Raw genomic sequence first — 26711 nt, 5'->3', positions numbered from 1 at the left:
ATTAAGACTATGAATTCTATTTGTAAGTTAGTCTTTAATTTTTCTTTTTGGTTGCTATATCAACTTTTTTTTATAAAACATTTCTTTTATGATTACATGGTTATGATTGCAAACCAATTTACCCGCGAAGTGAATAAAAGGACAAAAACAACAACAAATACCGTGGAGCAAGGCTCCTCCTTTTATCAGAGGAAGGTGAGAGAGAAGACGAACTTACCTCTAAAAGAAAAGCTAAATTTGCTATAAAACTCGAAATTAATTTCTCCTGCATTCTACTGCTCAGATCATGTTACTTACAGTGCATTCTGGGAGTCCTCTCTCTACACTTGGCTACTGGTTGACTGGGAGGAAGGAGGTTGGCTCCAGCCGTTGTGGTGCCAACTAGATGTGTAGTTGGAGTAGAAGGCTAAAACTGGAGATTGGCTCTGTGTGACTGACTCGAAAAGACTGGGGACACTTGCCCATCTGTTTTCTGCATCTATTTTAATGGGTATTGTCTTGCTGCACAGTTAGTTACCATCCTTGAAAAGAGCTCTCACAAAGGCCACTGAGAATTGCAAACATGGAATTTGTTACTGTATTCATAAATTTAGAAGTCCCAGGTATTTATAGATTTCTATTTGTAGAATTGGTGAGACTATCAAACAGATGTTGCACATTTCAAAATTGAGCCCACAAGGGAACTTGTGAAACACGAACCACAAAGCATTTGGGAAGGCATTTTTTACTGCCATTGAAGCTTTTGAAAAATGCCATCACAAAGAATATATAAATTGTGAGGCCTCTAAACATCCTTTTCAAAGACACATGAAATTGGATTAAGTAAAATCTGCAAGGCACAACAAAAATGTGTTAATGATAATTCCTTCAATCTTGGATTCTAGGTATGCAATAAACACATTTCAAATGTATAATAACATCCAGCTTTTTAACTTATTATAGATGTAGTTATGATCTTATTTTTATCTTCTTTCTCATTAAGAAAAGCTTAAAGTTCAAATGGATTATTACTAAATTAGGCAATGTTATATATACATTTTCACATGGAAAGGAAATAATACCCATTTTTAGTTCAAACATGAATTCCACACTTTCAAGCAACATTAAAAGCCCTTTAGAGCTAACTGATTATAAGAAGCATAAAACCTTATTCTTAATTAATTTAATTTTATTGCTGTGAAAACAGCATATTCCTATTTATTAAATTATCCATGGTTTCTTTGATCAATAACACATTATCTCCACACTAAGTTCTTGTTTTAAATTTAAACTTCCAACAAAGTCAATAGGTATATGAAAGTAATACTAACATGTTGTCTAAATTCTGAATATTGAAGGCTTAAGAAAATTGCATATTTATTAAATGGAATAAGCTAATACTACATTTATATTTAATATTATTATTAACAAGGTAACTGTGTTTTAATCCATATAGACTGACTATATGAAAGATTTAAGTTGTAGATGATTTAACACTACAGTCAATATTATCTAGTGTGTAATTAAAATATTTAAGTAGATATTAGGGTTATTTCTTTTCCCTAATATTTTTCCAAAACCTTTAAAATGATCCAAATGTGGTAGAACACATCTCGTTAGCAATGAAAAAAGCCACGTTCTTACCTTCTTGTAAAACATTAGCTAAGATAAAAAAACAAAACAAATTTTACTGCTCCTATAATGCATTGGCTTAATAATGTTAATTTCTATTAAATGTTTCAATATGTTCATGTGCATACTGTTCATCTTCAGGTTTATATTAACAAGTACTGTATATTACTTCACCTATTATTGCTTGTTTCTTAAATACTGGTGAATATCAAGGGGGAAAGGAAGCCTTAAGGGAGTAGTAGAGAATACGTTGAAACGACTATTTTGTCAAATTAAGAAAGTGTTTTTGTTTTTTAAAACAAAAGTAAACCAAGTTTGTGTACAACGTTTAGGACGTGTCTAAGAGTTCCCTGAAGTATAACACCTCATTTTATTCATCAGAGAAAAGATGATGTATTTATATGAAGAAGTTGTTCCAAAAATGGAATCAGATAAGATAAATATGAAACACTGTGTTTATTTCTAATATTCCTCCTACCTCTTTGCAGTAGGAAAATAGCGAGAGCATGAAGAGCCATCCCAGGCACAGTAAGGGTCTCGGGCGAGGCAGCACTCTGCACAGGCTTTCCCGTAAATATCACATCTGTGTAAAGGGAGCTGTGTGACTCCCACAGTAGAGCCAATATATAGTTGTTGCTGTGGAAAGAGTTTACTGTTATGACAAAAACTACCTTGTTTTTCAAATCTCTTTTTTTCTTAAAAATAAAAAAAAAAAGGTTCTAGCTTAGCAAAAATACGTTTATATTTGTGGGTTTAAAAACATTCCATTATTGGTAGTTTCTTCAAAGGCCTGGCAGGAAATGTGACCATTTAAAATAGAGCAAGATCAAAACCAAAAATTTGACTGAAACAGGTATATTTTATAAGTGTAAAACCAAGGGAAGATAAAGGAAGACAGCAATAGTTATATGTCAATTAAATCTCATAAAAATAAAAAATTTTAAACAGACAGTAAGACACTGAGCAATGTAAAGTTCAAACCTTCAGTTTTTGCTCTTAGGTTGCTTTTTTAACTTCTACTGTTTATAATTTTGATTAATCAGATTATCTACATTGCCATGTATTCTGATTGGTCTTGAGGCAGGGATCTTTTGCTTTTGACTCTTGGGTGCCCTACTGCATTGCCTGTAATGCAGTCTGCCCTCCTATAAGAAGGGAAAGGGTGAAGTTTTGGCACTCGCATTGGTAAGAAGTTTTGCTCAACGCTAAATGTCTTGCCTTTGCACTACCTCCAGGAAGATTACTTTAAACAAAAGTACTCAATTACTTCTCATTCGAAAGATCATCAGATAGGGGAATCAATTACACTCTGGCTGGTGCCGTGGACTTGAACAAAAAACTCAGGTGTTGTGGGAAAAAGTGGGGTATTGGGCATCAACATACCTGGATCCAAGGTCTTGCCTGACATTAACTCTCTTGTGATCTTGGGCCTTTCACATAATTTTTCTAAGACTTAACTTCCTTATTGATAAAATGAGCATGTTTAACTAGATCTTTAAAGTATGCATCTAGATAAAACGTCTATGCTGCCACTGTCCTCAGTCAATTTGAAATTATCAAAGGAGCCAGAATTGGGGGGGGGGGAAAGCTTTCTAACAGAAACTACATCAGGATTTCAATACAAGTTAAAAAATATCTTTAACAAAGTTGAACCAATGTAGCATACCAGTTGCAAATTTATGTAAACACAAAATGAAATACAAACAAGACTGTTTTGTGATTTTTCTACATTTTACTGTAATTGGTGTCATAGCTCCCTTTCTTGCTCTAGATGATTGAATAATTATAATAAAACATTAAATAAAAGTTGTGAAAATACTGAAACATGACAGTACATATGGAAAAGACCTCAAAAGTGTATTTTAATTTCTCCACAAATGAAAGTAAGTTACAGAAAAGCCAGTCTCTGAACCATGGTGTGCTCTTTTACTATAACAAATTGTCTAACAGTCAGCAATGGATATAATTAAAATTGCATTTCCAAAAGGCTCTCAAAGGTGGGACTACATATGTAAATAGATATGTTTAAATGAAGATATAAGTAACTATTAGAATCTATGAAATTATTGAGGGTATAAGGAGTACTTTTAGAAAATAATTATATGCTGAAAGCTAACCAACTTACTTATATCTTAATATAAGAAAGGGAAAAAAAGGGGGAAGAAATAATACAATAAAAACTAAATTATTATGGAGGCACATATACTGATTGCTTATTCCATTTCAGTAAGTGAAGAATATTTATAGTACATGAACATAGTATAGTATAGTATATAGAATATATAGTGTATAGAATATGGAATATATTACAGAAAATCAACTTCTTACTATATTCACCTTCTATTATTATATTGAAAGATGCTACAAACCATGGCAAATTAAGAAATGGTAGTTAAAGTCTCTGGGAGGAAAAGATAAAGTATTATTAAGTTTTCTGGTTGAGAGAAAATTTTATTGATTTGTACCCCTCTTAAAGCATCTACAGAACCTGCATGTGATAACAGTTCATCATAATTTGAAAAATATTAACAGGGAACTTAACTAATGGAAAGAAATTCTTTATTCTTTTTTTTCCCTCCTATTCTTTCTCTCTTCCAAAAGCACCTTTAAAAAAAAAAAACTTAGACTGTATTGAAGGCAAGCAATCTCAATATGATAAAAAATGAAACAAACATAATGTTTAAACAACAATTAAATTAGTTAAAATGGGGTAGCAGTATCTAGAAGCATGGTTGGCATTGGTGAATACAGACATGCCAAACCATATACTGTGGTCATAACTATTTAAAAAGCTACTGACCAAGTTGGTTATACCTAAGAAAAAGATTTCTATGTTTGGCCAATAACTTTTAAGAAGCATGAATGAAATTCATACTTATAGATTTCTGTAAGAATATGGCATTGAGTAGTAAAGGAGTTGTTATCCAAATGATAATATTTAAATCTGTCAGATCCCTTTAGGAGAAAATCAGAGAAATAATACATGAGAAGAATATGAAACCAAAAATATGGCAACTGAAATCATTGTAATGAAAACCTAAAGAGTGATAAAATGTCCCAAATTAAATACAATTCAATGTAGTTTATACTTCACGATTATTCTGCAGTACTATTAATGATTTTCACAATGAATTATGCTATTTAAATGAAATATGGGGGACGCTTGCAGGCACCATTGAGCATAAGCCAGTCACCAGCAAATAACCTGATGTGCTTTTTCTGCCCAATTTAACATCACCACAGGCTTTCTCACTAACCTCCTTAACAAGTTGTGGTTCATAAGCAGGGGATGAGTCCGTTTACCCAGAAAATTAGTTGCAACACGGCTTGTCCCTCTTGAAACTACTGCCTCACTTTTAAAATTTCCATGAGCATAAATGAAATTGAGTCACATCTGAATGAAATCAAACTCCAGTCACATCTGAATGGAAATCAAACTCCATCTGATGTTGTGAAAATTTTCCAGTAATGGAAAATGAAGGCTAGGGACACTTTCTTCTAACACAGTATTTTAGGTTGATAAATTGTTTGTGTTTGTTTTTTGGTGAAATGTGTTGCATTTAATAGGCAATTCTTAAGGTAGGTTTAAACATGTTAAAACAGAAAGAAATATTTTACAAAACTAGATGCAATGTAATTAATGTTGACAAAGAAGTCTAGCAGAAAATAAATAAATAATTTAAAAAATCATTACAGGAAAGAATATCCTGGTCTAGCTACTATCCTGGAAATCCCCAGATTTCTTTGCCAACATTTGACAATTTTTAGATTACAAGAACAGGTGAACACACACTTATGAAGTGTAAGATGACAGTATCAGGTCAATAATATCTGCACTCTGGATTTCTCTAAATAACTTGGAGATTATCAATCTATTTTGATATGAATGTGTGTAAAGGATATATACTGAGTTTTAGTGGCACAGTATTTTAGCATCCTGTATGAGGAATAATGCATGGTCAGAGATAAAACATGTAAACAGTTAAGAAATAAGATTCACCAAATCATTCTCAGATTCAATAATTTTGTATCTAAGTTTTCATACAAAACTTGTATGTAAGTTTACAGTGAGTAAAGGGCTCCCTACTCCTTCCTGGCTTTTTCTTCTAGGTTATTTAATAATTAATTTCAACTCAGGATCCAAGCCATTTTTTTCTTTTTAGTTACCTTTGATATACTGGATAGAAAGGCTAGGTAACATTTATGTTGAAAAGGTAATTCATTAGAAGTTAAAATTATATTTGTTTTGCCCATATCATTTAGCGTTTAGAAGTCATTTGTGTTTCTTAAGAGTCTTGCCAAAGCATTCATTCAACGTGAATGAAAAGACTATTAACACGCTGCCCTTAACCTTTGAATTCATGGAGTTTAATAACATCATTTGGCAGAGACCATTTTGCTGCTTCCCTTTTATATTTAGCCAAACTAAATGTTTTCTCTAGCACACAATACTACTGAAAAAGTAAGATTAACTTTTAAGTAAAAATCCTCCAAAAACACATAGTCCAGTGCATAATTTTATTAGCCTATATAATGTATTTTGTTTATACATACAAATTAAATTATAAATTTATTTATATTCTGAAATATTCACCAATGTTATTTTAAAGGATAGATAGATGAAAATAATTACTGAGTAAATTATATTATAATGACCAAAAAAGAAATGCTATAAATGAAAATTTACAACAAATAGTGATCTAAGAAATATATTTATAGGACATATATGAGACTGGTCAAAAGCATGAGGGCAATGAAAATTATCTTTAGTTTCCTACTAGTTATTGTAAGAATTTTTTGTCTTGTTTTTTTGAACAACTGTTAATAAATCCATAAAATCTGATGGAACATATTTATCTATTTGAAACATAAAATTAACAAAATATAGAATATTGTATATACTGTAATATATAATGATAGTACCTGCTTAGTGGAAAGCTCCATTGCTGAAATAGCAGTTGGTTCCTAAAGAAGAAAAACAAAATGTGAATTGTTTAGTCTATTAGAAAAGTCATAGAATACCAACATAAATTTTCAGAAAGATAACTTCAGTGCCTGTAAGAAGCACTATAATTGGGAAATAAGACATGTAAAAGGAATTGCATAGACAAGTGTTGTATGTATGGAGCAGACAATAAGTGCATCCCCCAGTTAACGACCATTAGAAACATACCCATGAATCAGGTTGGCTTTATTGCCCACTGTGCATGGGAAGCTCAGTAAGAGAGGGATGGAAAGGACTTATATGTTTTGGGCTTGTGTTAGGTGATTTAAGGAAGGGTTCCAGGAAGTAAGGCTTTGCTTTGCATTGGATGCTGTCAAAAAGCAGAAGTAATTCTATGATTAGGTATCTTCATAAGTCTTATTTAGGAGGGAAAAACAGAGTGAAGCTAAAGTAGTGATAGGTAAAGTAACAATCACTCACTAGGGCAGGGTAGGGAGATATTTGGTCAGTTTTATGGTTTGGACAACGTTTACATTCTTTTCTGTGTTCAGATATTCAGACATGATTACAGAATGGTCTTGTTTTTTTTTTTTGATTCATAATGGTCTGAGAATGGCCCCATCTGATGTTGGGGATCTGTGAAAATTTGTATGCTCAACTGGAGAACACCACCATGGCATAGGTGAGACTGCCAGGCCAGCTCCTAATAGCGCCAAGGATGAGCTGAGAGTACTAGGCTGGTTTCCAGCTGTCAAGAACTGTGAGAGCTCAGTTGGGATGAGATTATTTCTTTATTATTAAAATGACTAAGATGCAAAGGCCTACACTTCAGGTCTCTGCTGGAGAACATAATCTCTTTAATTTCTATCAACAGGCTAATCTAGAGCAGTCATGACTAGGGAAGTAATAATCACATACACTTTGATAAAGTGTTCTGCTAAAGCTTATCATAAACATATGTAGGTTGCATAAATAAAGGCTGTTCTTTGATGAACTTAGACCATCAAAAGGCTAGTCACCTGAATGCATTCGCTTATACTCTTAGATTCACTTTCATTTAACTGTGCTCCATCCTATGTCTCATCAATGACAAACACAACTCTAAGAAGAGATGGCTGGGGGGTTTCAGAGACAGCTGATAACAAAGAGGCTTAGGTGGGAAGAACAAAATCCTAAAAGGTCCCTCTGTGTAGGTGACTGAAGTTAAGCCCTGAAGAAAGGGTAAGGAGTTACACTCTGGGGTCAAATGTATGGGTTCAAATAGTAGTAACACAAACTTGGCCAGAAGTGTGGTATTAGGTGTGGTATAGAATCTCTTTCTAATTTAGTTTTCTCATCTGAAAAATGAGTACAATGGTACCTTCCTCATAGGATTGCTGAGACGATTAAATGAATGAATAAATATGAAATAACTTTACAAATGTGCTCATCACATAGTGTTTATTCAAATCTCTCCTCTCTTTCACATGCACAACATACACACTCAACACATGTGCACACACACACACACTCCCATATCCTTTCCTTTAGTTTTTCTCTTGAGTGCTTATCACTATCTAGAAATACATATATATGACATCTATGTATATATATGATTTATATATGACATTTATCTTGAGTCATATAGGTATAGGAGGTGAGTTTCCTCCTATACCTCAAAGCTCTTATCTGAAGGTAGGGAGGAGGAGTAAGGAACTAAGGATTGAGAGGAGGGAGGAAAAGTCAATAAAAAGTAGGTCATGTAAGTCACCACTGAGACAAAATCTGAGGATAGTAGACAATGACTCTCAAAACTATCCTCTAAGGCTTGTGCCAAGAAAAGTTGTATATATATATAAATATGGAAATATTCCATTACTCTTTGGATGCCCCCAGGGTTGTTAAATCTCCCACACCCTCAGTTGTGACTCTTGCTTGCCCTCTTGCCTGTCAGGGAAGTGCTGGGGCAAAAAGTGAAAGACACACAGTGGGAATTAGAGGTGAGGTTGACAGAATATGAGGACAGCAGCAGAGGCATCACACGTTTTTTTTTTTTAATTTATGAATTTTATTTTTTTATACAGCAGGTTATTAGTCATCCATTTTATACACATCAGTGTATACGTGTCAATCCCAATCGCCCAATTCATCACACCACCCCCCCCACCCCCCACCGCTTTCCCCCCTTGGTGTCCATATGTTTGTTCTCTACATCTGTGTCTCAATTTCTGCCTTGCAAACCCGTTCATCTATACCATTTTTCTAGGTTCCACATATATGCATTAATATACAATATTTGTTTTTCTCCTTCTGACTTACTTCACTCTGTATGACAGTCTCTAGATTCATCCACGTCTCTACAAATGACCCAATTTCATTCCTTTTCATGGCTGAGTAATATTCCATTGTATATATGTACCACCTCTTCTTTATCCATTCGTCTGTCGATGGGCATTTAGGTGTCTTCCATGACCTGGCTATTGTAAATAGTGCTGCAATGAACACTGGGGTGCATGTGTCTTTTTGAATTACGGTTTTCTCTGGGTATATGCCCAGTAGTGGGATTGCTGGGTCATATGGTAATTCTATTTTTAGTTTTTTAAGGAACCTCCATGCTGTTCTCCATAGTGGCTGTATCAATTTACATTCCCACCAATAGTGCAGGAGGATTCCCTTTTCTCCACACCCTCTCCAGCATTTGTTGTTTGTAGATTTTCTGATGATGCCCATTCTAACTAGTGTGAAGTGATACCTCACTGTAGTTTTGATTTGCATTTCTCTAATAATTAGTGATGTTGAGCAGCTTTTCATGTGCCTCTTGGCAATCTGTATGTCTTCTTTGGAGAAATGTCTCTTTAGGTCTTCTGCCCATTTTTGGATTGGGTTGTTTGTTTTTTTGTTATTGAGCTGCATGAGCTGTTTATATACTTTGGAGATTAATCCTTTGTCTGTTTATTCATTTGCAAATATTTTCTCCCATCCTGAGAGTTGTCTTTTCATCTTGTTTATAGTTTCCTTTGCTGTGAAAAAGCTTTTAAGTTTCATTAGGTCCATTTGTTTATTTTTCTTTTATTTCCATTACTCTAGTAGGTGGGTCAAAAAAGATCTTGCTGTGCTTTATGTCAAACAGTGTTCGTCCTATATTTTCCTCTAACAGTTTTATAGTGTCCGGTCTTACATTTAGGTCTCTAATCCATCTTGAGTTTATTTTTCTGTATGCTGTTAGGGAGTGTTCTAATTTCATTCTTTTACATGTAGCTGTCCAGTTTTCCCAGCACCACTTATTGAAGAGACTGTCTTTTCTCCATTGTATATCGCTGCCTCCTTTGTCATAGATTAGTTGACCATAGATGCGTGGGTTTATCTCTGGGCTTTCTATCCTGTTCATTGATCTATATTTCTGTTTCTGTGCTACTACCATGTTGTCTTGATTACTGTAGCTTTGTAGTATAGTTTGAAGTCAGGGAGTCTGATTCCTCCAGCTCCATTTTTTTCCCTCAAGACTGCTTTGGCTATTTGGGGTCTTTTGTGTCTCCATACAAATTTTCAGATTTTTTGTTCTAGTTCTGTAAAAAATGCAATTGGTAATTTGATAGGGATTGCATTGAATCTGTAGATAGCTTTGGGTAGTATAGTCATTTTCACAATATTGATTCTTCCAATCCAAGAACATGGTATATCTCTCCATCTGTTGGTATCATCTTTAACTTCTTTCATCAGTGTCTTACAGTTTTCTGCATACAGGTCTTTTGTCTCCTTAGGTAAGCTTATTCGTAGGTATATTATTCTTTTTGTTGCAATGGTAAATGGGAGTGTTTCCTTAATTTCTCTTTCAGATTTTTCATCATTAGCGTATAGGAATGCAAGAGATTTCTGTGCATTAATTTTGTATCCTGCAACTTTACCAAATTCATTGATTAGCTCTAGTAGTTTTCTTGTGGCATCTTTAGCATTCTCTATGTATAGTATCACGACATCTGCAAACAGTGACAGTTTTACTTCTTTTCCAACTTGTATTCCTTTTATTTATTTTTCTTCTCTGATTGCCGTGTCTAGGACTTCCAAAACTATGTTGAATAATAGTGGTGAGAGTGGACATCCTTGTCTTCTTCCTGATCTTTGAGGAAATAATTTCAGTTTTCCACCATTGAGAATGATGTTTGCTGTGGGTTTGTTGTATATGGCCTTTATTACGTTGAGGTAGTTTCCCTCTATGCCCACTTTCTGGAGAGTTTTTATCATAAATGGGTATTGAATTTTGTCAAAAGCTTTTTCTGCATCTATTGAGATGATTGTATGGTTTTTATTCTTCAGTTTGTTAATATGGTGTATCACATTGATTGATTTGCGTATACTGAGGAATGCTTGCATCCCTGGGATAAATCCCACTTGATCATGGTGTATGATCCTTTTAATGTGTTGTTGGATTCTGTTTGCTAGTATTTTGTTGAGGATTTCTGCATCTATATTCATGAATGATATTGGTTTGTAATTTTCTTTTTTGTAGTATCTTTGGTTTTGGTATCAGGGTGATGGTGGCCTCATAGAATGAATTTGGGAGTATTCCTTCCTGTGCAATTTTTTGGAAGAGTTTGAGAAGGATGGGTGTTAGCTCTTCTGTAAATGTTTAAAAGAATTCACCTGTGAAGCCATCTGGTCCTGGACTTTGTTGGAAGATTTTTAATCAGAGTTTCAATTTCATTAATTGTGATTGGTCTGTTCATATTTTCTATTTCTTCCTGGTTCAGTCTTGGAAGGTTATACCTTTTTAAGAATTTGTCCATTTCTTCCAGGTTGTCCATTTTATTGGCATAGAGTTGCTTGTAGTAGTCTCTTAGGATGCTTTGTATTTCTGCCATGTCTGTTGTAACTTCTTTTTCATTTCTAATTTTACTGATTTGAATCCTCTCCCTCTTTTTCTTGATGAGTCTGACTAATGGTTTATCAATTTTGTTTATCTTCTTAAAGAACCAGCTTTGTTTTACTGAACCTTGCTTTTGTTTTCTTTGTTTCTATGCCATTTATTTCTGCTCTGATCTTTATGATTTCTTTCCTTCTGCTAACTTTGAGTTTTGTTTGTTCTTCTTTCTCTAGTTCCTTTAGGTGTAAGGTTAGATTGTTTGAGATATTTCTTGTTTCTTTAGGTAGGCTTGTATACCTATAAACGTCCCTCTTAGAACTGCTTTTGCTGCATCCCATAGGTTTTGGATCGTCGTGTTTTCACTGTCATTTGTCTCTAGGTATTTTTTGATTTCCTCTTTGATGTCTTCAGTGATCTCTTGGTTACTTAGTAATGCACTGTTTAGCCTCCATGTGTTTGTGTTTTTTACGTTTTTTCCCCTGTAATTGATTTCTACTCTCATAGTGTTGTGGTCAGAAAAGATGCTTGATATGATTTCAGTTTTCTTAAATTTACTGTGGCTTGATTTGTCACCCAAGATGTGATCTATCCTGGAGAATATTCCATGTGCACTTGAGGAGAAAGTGTAACCTGCTGTTTTTGGATGGAATGTCCTATAAATATCAATTAAATCTATCTGGTCTATTGTGTTATTTAAAGCTTCTGTTTCCTTATTTATTTTCATTTTGGATGATCTGTCCATTGGTGTGAGGTGTTAAAGTCCCCACTATTATTGTGTTACTGTCGATTTCCTCTCTTATAGGTCTCAACAGTTGCCTTATGTATTGAGGTACTCCTATGTTGGGTGCATATACATTTATATTGTTATATCTTCTTCTTGGATTGATCCCTTGATCACTATGTAGTGTCCTTCCTTGTCTCTTGTAACATTATTTTAAAGTCTATTTTATCTGATATGAGTATTGCTACTCCTGCTTTTATTGAGTTCCATTTGCATGGAATATCTTTTTCCATCCCCTCACTTTCAGTCTGAATGTGTCCCTAGGTCTGAAGTGGGTCTCTTGTAGACAGCATATAGATGGGTCTCATTTTTGTATCCATTCAGCAAGCCTGTGTCTTTTGGTTGGAGCATTTAATCCATTCACGTTTTAGGTAATTATCTATATGATGTTCCTATTACCATTTTCTTAATTATTTTGGGTTTGTTTCTGTGCATCTTTTTCTTCTCTTGTGTTTCCCACTTAAAGAAGTTCCTTTAGCATTTGTTGTAGAGCTGGTTTGGTGGTGCTGAATTCTCTTCGTTTTTGCTTTTCTCTAAAGCTTTTGATTTCTCCATCGAATCTGAATGAGATCCTTGCCGGGTAGAGTGATCTTGGTTGTAGGGTCTTCCCTTTCATCACTTTAAGTATATCATGCCACTCCCTTCTGGCTTGTAGAGTTTCTGCTGAGAAATGAGCTGTTAACCTTATGGGAGTTCCCTTGTATGTTATTTGTCGTTCTTCCCTTGCTGCTTTTAATAATTTTTCTTTGTCTTTAAATTTTGCCAATTTGATTACTACGTGTCTCAGTGTGTTTCTCCTTGGGTTTATCCTGTATGGGACTCTCTGCGCTTCCTGAACTTGGGTGGCTATTTCCTTTCCCATGTTAGGGAAGTTTTCGACTATAATCTCTTCAAATATTTCTCGGGTCCTTTCTCTCTCTCTCCTCCTTCTGGGATCCCTATAATGTGAATGTTGTTGCGTTTAATGTTGTCTCAGAGGTCTCTTAGGCTGTTTTCATTTCTTTTCATTCTTTTTTCTTTATTCTGTTGCACAGCAGTGAATTCCATCATTCTGTCTTCCAGGTCACTTACCCATTCTTCTGCCTCAGTTGTTCTGCTATTGATTCCTTCTAGTGTAGTTTTCATTTCAGTTATTACATTGTTCACCTCTGTTTGCTGTTCTTTAATTCTTCTAGATCTGTGTCAAACATTTCTTGCATCTTCTCAATCTTTGCCTCCATTCTTTTTCCAAGGAACTGGATCATCTTCACTATCACTATTCTGAATTCTTTTTCTGGAAGGTTGCCTATCTCCACTTCATTTAGTTGTTTTTCTGGGGTTTTATCTTGTTCCTTCATCTGGTACATAGCCCTCTGCCTTTTCATCTTGTTTATCTTTCTGTGAATGTGGTTTTTGTTCCACAGGCTGCAGGACTGTAGTTTCTTCTTGCTTCTGCTGTCTGCCCTCTGGTTCATGAGGCTATCTAAGAGGCTTGTGCAAGTTTCCTGATGGGAGGGACTGGTGGTGGGTAGAGCTGGCTGTTGCTTTGGTGGGCAGAGCTCAGTAAAACTTTAATCTGCTTGGCTGCTGATGGGTGGGGCTGAGTTCCCTCCCTGTTGGTTGTTTGGCCTGAGGCGACCCAACACTGGAGCCTACCCGGGCTCTTTGGTGGGGCTAATGGCAGACTCTGGGAGGGCTCATGCCAAGGAGTACTACCCAGAACTTCTGCTGCCAGTGTCCTTGTCCCCACGGTGAGCCACAGCCGCCCCCCACCTCTGCAGGAGACCTTCCAACACTAGCAGGTAGGTCTGGTTCAGTCTCCTGTGGGGTCACTGCTCCTTCCCCTGGGTCCCGATGCGCACACTACTTTGTGTGTGCCCTCCAAGAGTGGAGTCTCTGTTTCCCCCAGTCCTGTCACAGTCCTGCAATGAAATCCCACTTGACTTCAAAGTCTGATTCTCTAGGAATTCCTCCTCCCATTGCCGGATCCCCAGGTTGGGAAGCCTGACTTGGGGCTCAGAACCTTCACTCCTTTGGGTGGACTTCTGTGGTATAAGTGTTCTCCAGTTTGTGAGTCACCCACCCAGCTGTTATGGGATTTGATTTTATTGTGATTGCACCCCTCCTACTATCTCACTGTGGCTTCTCCTTTGTCTTTGGATGTGGGGTATCTTTTTTGGTGAGTTCCAGTGTCTTCTTGTCGATGATTGTTCAGCAGTTAGTTGTGATTCTGGTGTTCTTGCAAGAGGGAATGAGAGCACACCCTTCTACTCCGTCATTGTGAACCAATCTCTCATATGTTTTCTTGTTTATCTTCCCCTGGCCCCAGCCCTCCCCACCCCCTTACCACCCGACACACTTATTTAGGCCCGGGATTTTGGGCTGTTTCGTGCACTGCCACATACCTGGGATTGTTGCTCCTACAGTTGACCCTTGAAGAAAAGGGGTTTGAACTTTGTGGGTCCAATTAGACGTGGATTTTTTTTCAATTGTAAATACTATAGTATTACACCATCAGCGCTGGATGAATCCATGGATGCAAAAGCACAGATATGGAGGGCCAACTGTAAAGTTATACTCAGATTTTCCCCTGCCTGGAGGGTTGGTGCATCTAACCCCCAAGTTGTTCAAAGGTTAAGTGTAATTTACAAGTTGTCAATAAATATTTGTTAAATAATGAATGAGTGAATGAATGAATAAATGAATTCCCTACCAATTTTCCCCTTTCTCTCATATCTCTTTTGCTCTCCCCATTATACTCTGTTCCTTCAACTGAATTTGTATATGAGATAAAGAAGGCCATCCTTTAAAAGAAGTTTTTCCTTAATCCTTTAAACTTAGCTGTAATTTCTTTGAAAATAATCTGAATATTCTATACTCACCATCTTTACTTCTTCATGTCCCATTCAGTGCCATTCATCCCTCAGCCCACTGAGTCTAGCCCTTACTCTAGAGAGGTGGCCTACGATTCTCAGCAAGAGAAATCACTGATGCTGAATGGAAGCTTTCAGTCTATTATTATTGCTGGACTTCTTGTTTGATATGGCACTACTGAGCACTCATTTCTTCTTGACTGCTTCTTCCTTTAGATTTCATTATGCCTTGAAACTCTTTATTGACTATTCTTAGCCTTTTTCAGTCTTTTCTATCTCCAGCCATTCCTCATATATTTGCCTTGCCTTGCTGACTCCTTTCTACTCTTCTTTGGATGCCACATTATGTTCCTGGTGGGCTTATCCACTCTTGTGGCTTTAATTACCCGCTGAGTACTGCAGAATTGCAAATTTCCACTTTGAACCCTGACATCTAAGCTGAGCACAGAATTTTGTTAACAAATTTAAGACAACCTGCCTGAGACACAAATGAGACAAATGATTTAGAATGTAAATTAATTTGATGGGATAAGTTAGGGATTTCCCATAATTTCCCATTTTCAGAGTTTAACGATATTAAAAATAATTTTCTATAGGAACTGTCAATCATAAAGACAACTATGATGAAAGAAATATCTACCAATTTTCTCTATACAGAAATAAGATCTTTGGAATTTAGTAGCATCAAATCACAAAAATCAAGGGGCCAATTCATCATAGATTTTTAGTTTTAAAAGACAAAATTGACTATTGTACTTAGGTTTATATAATATTGGAATCAGTGAACCCAAACAAAGAATTTAAAAGAGTTAGGAAAATATTCCATAGCAGCTTCTTCCATTCCAAGAGTTTCACAGGAAAAATGGTTATGTGGTTATGTAAGCAGCTAACTTCATATTGACTTTCATGAAATAAATTTTAGAGCCAAGGTACAAGGAAAGTACTTCTTAGAGAATCAACAGCTAGTATAATTAAAATGAAAGTTAGCTATGTCTCAGTTCTTTTAAAAACTTCAGTGAAACTATATAAAAGTGAAGCTGGTGAATTTTCAGACATTTCACATTCATTGACAATACAAAAAATTAAATGTCTGTAAGGTAGATGGAAATGATCACTTCATACATAAATTGTAAAACAAAACAAACCCCAATACACAAGAAACTCCATTGTGCCATATTTTAATTTTAACGTTCTTCAATTAAGATCCTAGAAGCTCTTAATTAAAAGAAACTTACTTATTTTTTAGACCAGGAAATTAATAACAGTTTGGAATAGGATGTGCTATATGCTGCCTGCGGTTGAATTTTAATAGACAATATATTAAGATGACATCCATTTAAATAAGCTATATTTTTTTCTGAGCCCTAGTTGGTGGTGAATATAACTTTCATGTAAAACAGATGTAGCTTCATAAGCATTTCCATGAAACTGGTTTCAAGTGCAAATTTAATTGGAGTTCAAGTAAAAATGAAATTAAAAACTTAGCATCTTTTCAAGATTTTCTATGACTCTAATTTGCTAAAAAATTTTTTCAGATATTTTAATCTAGTCCTTATTAAACTTGCACACTTGCAGAGCTTTTCAACCTGCTGATCCCAGGAGAATCTGACAGAGCTCCTTGGATGCTACGCATGCTGATGCTCCTTTAGAATGAGTTAATAGACTAGGTTTTGGAAAGCATCAATTATGATTTACATTTGAATGAAAATTAAACTCTTTCATTTATTTGCTCAGCTGTTCATGGAATATTGCATAAATTGGGTTTAAAATGCATGCATTATCAACGTAACTGCCTTGCAATCCTTTGCAGTCAATAGGACTATAAATAAAACCCACTGTACTAAATGCATTGTGACTTGAACACCCCACTGTCTCAAAAGTAAAACCCTCTTTGGACTGGAAAAAAAAAATCTCGATGTGAGTAAAGTAAAAATCAGCATAAGTCTGGTTTTCATACCTTTTGAATATTTTTTTAACAAGGTATAGGTGTAGAATTTTCAAGCATTTATTTTAAATGAGATTTTCATTTGTATAACTAGTTAAAAATAGCTACAATTTACCAGTAATCTTCATTTAAAAAAACAAAAAATTTATGAAATGAAGAAGTGGAGGCTCAACTGACTTTAACCAACTTGTTTGGAATCACATAGTAAATGAGATTCAAACATAAATTTATGGTTACAAGTAATATTTGGAATCAGGTTTGTGTCTTAGTACTTTGATACCATTTTGAATATATAATTGCTATTTAAAGTCATTTCTAGAGTCCTATACCAAGGCCAATTTTATCTCACATCTTGTTACCTACAAAAATTTTACTCTAAAATGGAAATTTTATTACTGAGGAACATTTTTCTTTCTATACTCTGGATCGGGATTTGATTTCACCCAGAAAAAAAAGTATCTTAGATGTAACTGGAACCACTGGAATGTTCTGTGATTAGCCAGGGTGTTTTCCTAAAACCAACCTCAAGATGGCAATGGACATAGTACTGGCTTTAATTCCGGATTTTATATGAGGTTTGGTTATTCAGTCTAGCAAAGACACATAATGAACATGGTCTCCTGGAGATGATATTATGCTAAAATTAACTGGTTGGTTGACATTAAATGTCTTTCTTTTTAAAATCCAAGACTATCAGATACCACCAGGACCCTAAATCTGTTCCTTGTCTATTTACCTTGTCAAACTGCCACAGTGCTCAAGTTAACCCTTTCAAATTTTATTTTATGTTAAATGGAATGACTTGCAAGGCTCAAATAAAAACACAGAAACTGTAACATTTCTCTGCTTGTTTCAGTGTATATAGAAATTGCTTTAATGTGTTTTTTGCCCTTCTTCTGCAAAATTAAACAAAGTTTGACAGTGAAATATTCCACTTGCTAGACCACAATGTATGTATGAACTTTGCCTGATAGAATAGAATGTTGAAAGAAAATATTTCTCTAAACTCTGCCCAAATACATTTTGTCTACTTGAGTGCCAAAGAAATAATAATGACAACAATGCATAGCACAGAATATGGGAGAAAAATGGAACATTTATCTCTGGAAGATGTGTCCCATGTTGCAAACAACCTTTTAACAATATTATAAACTCATAAACAATCATTTCCATGAAAGCACAATATTACGTATTTATACCTAATTGTTAAAAACTGAATAAAGAACCTCTCTCATGATATCTTAAAAAACCACAAAAAAGTCATTCAATAGTTATCATAGGTGTAATTTGGCTGTGTATTTCTCTGGAAACTACAAAACACTAACAAAATCTAATAGACATTAAATATTTGTGTTGGCAAGATGGTTGGCTTCCAACCTCCCAAGATTTTGTTAAAAGTCATTTAATAGATCAGCTTAAAGTAATATTTTTAAACTAAAATTTGATTTACTATTAAAAAACATAGATAAGATGTGAAACGTAAACTTAAAATCCCAGAGATGTAGGGAATGAAAATTAGCTAGAATACAGTATTACTGCAAAATTATACATATTCTGATTCATAAAATCCTGGAAAATAATTAAATAATAGATAAAAAGAACCTTAGTTTTTTAAATGGCATGACATAATGATACAATTCTACAAGATAAAACTTAATTGTACTAAAAGATAATAAGTTAAGTACTTGAAACTATGAAGGATAATATGGAAGAGTCTCTAAGCTACACAAGGTCAGGGACCATGTTTATAGTGTTCATCTCTGAATCACCAGAACTCAGCATTGTGCCAGGACCACGGTAGACATGTTTGTTTACAGTTGAATTAGTAAATGGAACTTGTTATAATCATATACTATAACTGAAGGGGAATATGCAAAGGAACCATGACAAATTCAAAAGTAAAAGATTCTGGAAATAGTTAAGAAATTCTAAAGTTAACAATATTTTAGTATTCCTGTAACTTCATTTGCAACAGTGGTGGTAATATAGATTTCCAAAAATACAGAATTGGTAAAAATTTTTTTCTACTAGAATAATATGGGATATAATCAGCAGGATAACTTTTTGCTGTTCTCGGTTTATCTTCCTCATACTCTGGCACCTCACTTTAAGCGGAGTCTCCCTAAGGAAGACCTTAAACTCTTTAATTTCTCATTTTTCATTTTTGCATAAATACTGATTCCTTTATTCATTTAATAAATGTAGGTTGAAAACACACTTCAGGCTCTGGAGACACAACAATGGACACAAGACAGCAATATATGTATCTGCCCCTCAGTGCCCATAATTTGTTTGCTAAATCTAGATGGGCTCTGTATTACTGACATAGTCTATTTGCATAACTGTATTTTTGAATTTGTAGGATAAAGTATCAATGCGTAAATAATGAAATGGGACTTGGTGAAAGATAGGGATTAGTCATCATTCTATACCAGACAAAGTAAGATCCAAGTGCCTGATTTTAAAAATCATACTAGAATTATGATGATTGTGTTATTTTAAGACTTAAACCAAGGATTAGTAGAGAAGGCTCCTGAGAATGTGGCTTATATTCAGTGTAGACAAACTAAAACAAGTAAAATTATATTGACAATAAGATTCTGAGCACAGGAGCTGACACTGTCCCGGATGTTCTACATATAGTTGTCTCTAATTCTTCTAGCTTCTTTGCGAGGTAGGTATCATTTTTCCTGCTAGGGAAGCTCAGAGGGACTGTATGTGTTCCAAATAGAACTGCCATGTAGCTATGACTGAAGAACCTAAGCCCTTCCCATTAGAACATTGTTTAGTTATTACAAGATGTCTGTGTCATGATGTACCAGTTATCTGTTTCAAAGCTAATCATAATTTTACTTCAATCAATATATATACTAAAAGCTTGCCATATTTTACTTTATTTTCTCTTCAAAGTATTACTGAATAGTGAGCAAGAGCTCTATTGTGTTAATAAACTGGTCTACAAGTATAGGGCTAAAAGAAGTCTTGGGAAGACTTTGCTTACAATCAAAATATTTAATCAACTGAAAACTTTAATCCATCCACTTCATGTTATAGATAAAGTATCTGAGATTTCTGGAGACTAAATGAGATAATTTTAAATTGTGAGACTAGATCTAATTTTTTCTCATTTTCTGTCCATGAAATTCTTCTAATTCCAGTTTATTTTGCAGTTATAAATGTCTCAGACTTTTGCCTTCTTTTTTATCAAAAACTGAAATAACACCTTTGATAGGCATCTATTTCTCTGTTATATTTCATAAATGATTTATATCAAGGTGTGCTTCAATTCAAACTCTTCCCCCTAGCTGGCTTTCTAAAAGGAACAACAGAACACTGTGGTGTATGTTACATTACTTCAGTTTTCCTCCCTCACTTCAATCCATATACTGCTGCCTCTACCCCCAATCCTATATAAACCTACTTGGGCCATCAGTGATTCAGGACAAAAGGGCAACTATCTGTACTCTTCTTAATTGTGTAGACTAGGAATTCATAACAGATTTTCCACAAGTGATATAAAAACCTCAGAAACTTTTTTTTGCTAACAAATGATTTCTTTAGGAAAATATGATAAAACAATTCACAAATAAGCTAAAAAATTATTAAAATGTCTTCATTCCGTTATCATTCTGAATGTATTTCCTTTAAGACATTCATGGAAGTTACCTATCATCCCAGTTATACCATTAAGTGTGAAAGAGGGGATTTGGAGGGTAGGAGGCACACAGGGTTTGTTCATTGAGGTAACTTACATAAACAATATAAAATGTAAATCATATAATTTATCATTGAGAAAACAAAATATGAGCCAAGGATATATTTCTTTACATTTTGTGATTTAACTAGCATTGAAAGTTTCAAGGTTTATTTTGACTAGTGTCTGGCTTTCTAATTGACAAGCTAATTAGAAGGCTATGCTAGACTGCTTGTCCATACCAAGTTCGCTGTGCAGCTGTCCTGGGGGAAAGACATACAAGGGAACTTGTTGACACTTGAAATTAAGCAGCACTCACCCGAAAAACTGTCATTTCTTCCAGCAGAACTTCTTCTAAATCATGCCAAGTCTCCTTAGGAATTGAAACTACTTTAAGAACGGTTCCAACATCTTTGAAAGAAAGTGGAGAAGACCACAATTTAAATAGATCTGAACAGAGTTTAGTGTTAATGAATGAAATCAGTATTTGACCAGAAAGAACATTTTGACGTCAGCATTTTAAAATTTATTTTATTGTTACAGCATTAGTAATATATACAAATGCATTTCATGAAACTAGATAAAGTATAAACATATAGCTATGGAATAAAAATAGTTGGATTTTTAGAAATATCTGAAGTTTTGGAGATGATTTTATCCTAAACCTGTGTAATTAAAAAATATATATATATAATAATCACTAGGTTGGATTATTTGTATTTTTAATCTCAACTATCAGGTGTCTCAAAAACAAAACAAAACTAAACTAAAAATAATACCAGTTTGACAGTGTTGAGGTTTCTCAAAAAACTAAAAATAGAACTAGCATATGACCCAGGAATTTCACTCCAAGGTACATAGCCAAAAAAAAAAAAAAAAAAAAACAACCCCAAAACTCTAATTCAAAAAGATACATGTACTCCAATGTTCCTAGCAGCACTATTTACAATTGCTATCAACAAATGAATGGATAAAGAAGATGTGGTATATGTATATACAATGGACTACTACTCAGCCATAAAAAAGAAAGAAATGTTGCCATTTATAGCAACTTGGGTGGACTTGGAGGGCATTATACTAAGTAAAATAAGTCAGACAGAAATACAAACACTGTATGATATCTGTTATATATGGAATCTAAAAAGTCAACAAATTAGTGACTATAACAAAAAAAGAAGCTGACTCACAGATACAGAGAACAAAATGAGTGGTTACCAGTGGGGAGGCAGAAGGGGGAGGGGCAATATAGGGGTAGGGGAAAAAAAGGGTTATTATGGGGTTATATGAAATCATCTGTGTGAAACTTTTGAAAATTGTAAAGCACTATAGAATTAATTTAAAGAATCTTTCATTCTATAACAAAATAAACTAAAAAAAGAAAAAAATGACCAGTTAGACATTGCAGGTTTTTCCCATTTTTGTTATGTAACCAGGAACTACCATGAATACTTCATAAGCAAAATGGAAGGAATGTTGTCAAGCAACAAAAGTAGTTAGAGCCTCAGAGCCTGGCTGCTCATCTTCTTCCCACGAGGAAGACTCTAGTAGTTAGAGGCCCCTAACAACAGCTCAATGACCATTACCTGATAAATGACAATAATCTGATTTCTCAAAGTAAACACCCTGGATTACTTATTACAGTGGCTTTTCAATAACTGGCTAATCAATTTTGGTTAGCAAACTGGTTTAATTAACATGCTGTTCAATCAACTTCAGAGTACTAAAAAATTTTTAAATTCAGAACCATAAATAATGAAAACTGTTAAAATGAATACATTTTATAGAGATTTAAAGCACTGTTTATTCATTGTTAAAAGAGACAAATTGTTTTAATGATAAGAGCTGGCACTTTTACTCTAAGTTGGGTTAAGAAGCTACTATTTTCCAGTATTTACAGATGGGTTCCTATTCTTGATAGAATAAAGAACAGGGATTTATTAAATTCAAAAATTTGACTCTTCAACATTCCGTTTCTGATCAGTTGATCAATTATTTTTAGCTTCAATTGGCTCATTTTAATCAAATTAAACAGTCTAATTATTCGAGAAGAAAATCTTACCACTAAAGTTACACCAGAAAAATAATTCAATGTATTCATACCACAGATAACCATTTTCAGGGGATCAATATGATGTGCTATATGAGACCAACAAAGGTTGCTAGTGTATCCCTTGTAAAGTCAAAAAAAAAAATCCCTCTTTTAAGCAGATCCTTCTGTTTACAGGACCTTAGACTACTCTTAACACCAAAGATTAAAGGTAAATTAGGTTAATATACTCAGTGCCTCTGATCAGTCTCCAATACCCCAAAATAACTTTATCTGTGTCCCAGATCAAGTTTTACTGAGTAGTATTTCAAACAATTTCACACCAATTGAATCAGGTTACTCAACTAGGATCAATGTGTAACTTACTTAAAAGATAAAATTACTGTAATCAATTTACTTTGTTGACAGATGACCCTGTTCTGTGCTGACCGATAGCCATCCACATCATCAGACATTCAACGTGCTCATGAAATTGGTTCCTTTAAAGACGGCTTGCGTCCAAGAAGAACTGAAAATTCATGATTAGGTTTCTTTGGTCAAATAGCCGGAAGCAAGCTTTTGTTGCACTGACAATGAGTGGGGGACTTCTCAACATGTTTAGGCCAGAGGTGAAGAAAAAGGCAAGTGTGACATTATTGAACAAGTTTAATTACTCTGTAGAGAGATCTAATTATAAATTGACATTAGTGATAAACTAATATTTATTGAAGAGAAATCCTATCATCTTATAATTTCTCAAGTTATTTATAACCAGAAGTTGATACTTGCAATTCATTGACTTTTATTGAACTCCAGGTCTCCCTGGGATTCTTTTATTTGATAGAGAAACTTTCTCACTCATAAAAGCAGACTGTAATGTATCGCTCAGAACCTGACACTTACACTTGATAACGTAAGTATTTCACAATTTTGTTATAAAACTTCAAGTCTTTAAAGCACTTACTGTGCAGTTGCCATTCCCCTGTACTTAATGCAATTTCTTTCTCTGTTCTCACCAAGGGAAAATAAATGTTATTATACAGGTTTCAGTGGAGCACTCACTCTGTTTCCCATTGATTTATTTCAGTTAACAACGTTAATGGAGACTAGGAATTTATTACCTTGGAATCTGACCCTAAGTAGCAAGTTTCAGATTTGTAACTGGTGCTTTTAAAATAGTATTATTAAAGAGAGTAGGGGAAAAATAAAATAATATGTCATAATAGCAATGGAATTCATCCTGAAAATATACCTATAAAATGTTTGTTTCTAATCATGGAATTGGTAAAAATACGTCATTAAATTTCTATAGAAATGGATCTAAAATGTATCTGACGATTCCTTAGGTCCACTTTGTTGGTTTTCTGATGAAGTTTTGTTTTGCTTTGTTTTGTTTCTCATTGTATGGTAAAAACACTAAACAAATTTTGTTGCCAAAATTTATTTTCTGGAAGATTTGCACTCTATGATAATTTTAAAGTTCAGATAATTTTGCATCAATATATTCTAGAACTTTTATTGAATGTCTTGGGAATTTTATGCACGATTTGAGCAATACATTTTTGTCCTGAAAAGCCACTGTTCAGAAAAGAGTTATGATTCAATTATAGACATTGATTGTTCACCTAATCAATAGCTTTACCTGACTACATTTATCAACTTTTGATTGAAAAGGAAATTTAATTTAAATTAATAAATATATGTCAACTTGCCTAAAAAAATAACACATTGGAATGGGAGAATGTTCAGGGTTTTTAGTCATTTATCAGAGGTTAACTATACCTTAAGAGTGACTATAAAGTCTTCCTTCAGTTCTTAGTATACTTAATTAGTTAGACGCAATGTTCTGGAAGAACATTTAGAGCTGAAGTTAAAACATTTACCTGTTCCGATAAACATGACATCATACTGGCCATCTTCTGCATCCACTCGATCTACTACAATTTGTGTAAACTGGTAATTTACATCTGTTTTGATCATTATCGGCCGGTTATTAATAGGAAACACTGGATTGTACATGGCTGGATGACTTCTGGCAAATGTTATAACATCATCAGGAAGGTCTTTTGTAGACTCAAATCCACCAAATGTTTTACTGGGACACTATTAAGATAAAGAAAATATTATCTTTTGATTAAAATATAATGAATAGGATTATAATTTATATAATATATGGCCTCAATGAACTAGGAATCTAAATCTGTAATTTTTTTAAGTAACTGTTAAACTAAAAAACAAAATAATTTTACTTAAATTAGAAGATGTAATATATAATATACATTTTCTAAACATATTTTAAGTCTCGATGGGATGTCATCATTTCTTACCAAAAATTGCAAATGCATCTAATGAATTCAGTGTACAGGAGAAGTCTGATGCCTCTATTAGTGACAACATCATGTACTTTATGTCGAAATGAAGTATTTGAAATAATGAGTGGAATATGTTATAAGTAAATGCTATTAATCATTAGATTAGAGAAAATCAAAAATTTTCTTGAATGCATTTCATTTTTCCCTATGGTATTATGCTAAAATATAAATGCTCTCTTCAAACTAAAAGACAATATAAACTATTCTTTATTGCTTTATTTTTAACATAACCCTGAAAAAGTACCACAAAAAGGACCAAAAATATTATTTCTTTAAAAATTACAGTAATTCTAGGGATAAGGAGATGTGTTATTCAAGGTGTTTAACAACTTGCATGGCACAGAAACTGACCAATCAGAATGGACCAAGCAGAACAGATGATGGCCATAGGGAGAGCCAGACAGGATGCTGTGCTGTACAGTGTCATAATATCACCTCTGGATTTAAATGCTCCACTTAAGGCAATAAAACAAAAACAAGAAAATTCAGATTTTACTGTCTCTTTTCACTGCATTTAATTATGTGGTGCAAGCATTCAGAGTACAGTATCTCCAGTCTCTTGCTTTTTGTCTTACACTTAACTAATTTCTGCCATTTAATGTAAGAGTTTGAGAGCTGAAATGTAGTTGAGTGGTTCTTGATCTAACAAGAGGCTTAGAAGGAGAAATCAATTGTCTCTGCCATTACCTTAACACAGATCATTAATAATTCATGAGAAATGAAATAAAGCTATTTTGAAACAGGAAGAGTATCTCTTTATGAATATATATGTATGTACTATACAGATACACACACAATAATACACTAATATAACAGTTAAGGGATTTAGGGAATTACTTTTTATTTAAGTAAATTAAAAAATTATTTATTTAATGTTATAGAAATATCAAATAGCTGTATAAACTCCTAGAAGAAACGATAAAACATATTTTATAACATTAATTTTTTTTGCTTTTCTACCACCATTTAAAAACAACTTGCAAAAATTTAGAAATGATTGAAAATGAAGAGATTTATTTATTTTAGTTTTTTATCTTACAATTTGTCTCACTTTCTTGCCTTACTTTTATTTTTGTATTTAGTATTACTTAAGCTGTAGGTTTTTCTTTAAAAATAAAGAAAATGCCCTTCTATTGACACACTGCTTGAAGGCTTCTTAATATGTTTTTCTCCAGTAGTGTTGATGGAATGACATATTCTCAGCTGCCCACTTTTGGGATTAATGGATTGATCTAAGTGAATTTTATTCACGGAGCAAGGTGTTGCCTCCTTTTGGCAGCCCCTCCCTAATTCCTAGCTTAGGCCGTGCTTTCTGTCTTCTGCCTCCAGCACTTGGTTCACACTGCTGACTTAATGGACCATGTCATAACAACTCTCTATGAACAATGGGTGAGAATTCAGGCTCTAGAATCAAACTGCCTGGAATGAATCTTGGCTCCTCTCTTTGCCTCAGAGTCTTCATCTGTGAAATGGGTACAAGTATTGGGCTATTGAATATACTATTTTATATATATATACACACACACACATACATATACATATGTATGTATGCATAAATCTGTTAAAACAGGCTTCTTATAATCAATGGATAGTCTATCTTGTTCATTTTTTCTTCTGAAAGCCTATTTAGGTTTTTTACCTACAA

General features: G+C 34.0%; 1 protein-coding gene across 1 annotated transcript in view; it reads right to left on the bottom strand.

Moving 5' to 3' along the window:
* The window catches only part of SEMA3A (semaphorin 3A), a 227304-nt gene that overhangs the window by 15454 nt on the left and 185139 nt on the right, over positions 1–26711 (bottom strand). The window contains exons 11-14 of the mRNA XM_059932864.1: positions 24578–24797; positions 20988–21079; positions 6535–6576; positions 2090–2247 (exon numbers count right to left, since the gene is read on the bottom strand). Of these exons, the coding sequence (XP_059788847.1) occupies positions 2090–2247; positions 6535–6576; positions 20988–21079; positions 24578–24797 (512 nt within the window). The remainder of the gene's footprint in view (positions 1–2089; positions 2248–6534; positions 6577–20987; positions 21080–24577; positions 24798–26711) is intronic.

This window comes from Balaenoptera ricei, chromosome 9 (assembly GCF_028023285.1).
Source record: "Balaenoptera ricei isolate mBalRic1 chromosome 9, mBalRic1.hap2, whole genome shotgun sequence".
Classification (NCBI taxonomy): Eukaryota; Metazoa; Chordata; class Mammalia; order Artiodactyla; family Balaenopteridae; genus Balaenoptera; species Balaenoptera ricei.
Note: the sequence above shows the minus strand (reverse complement) of the source record. Positions and strands in the feature narration are given on the sequence as shown.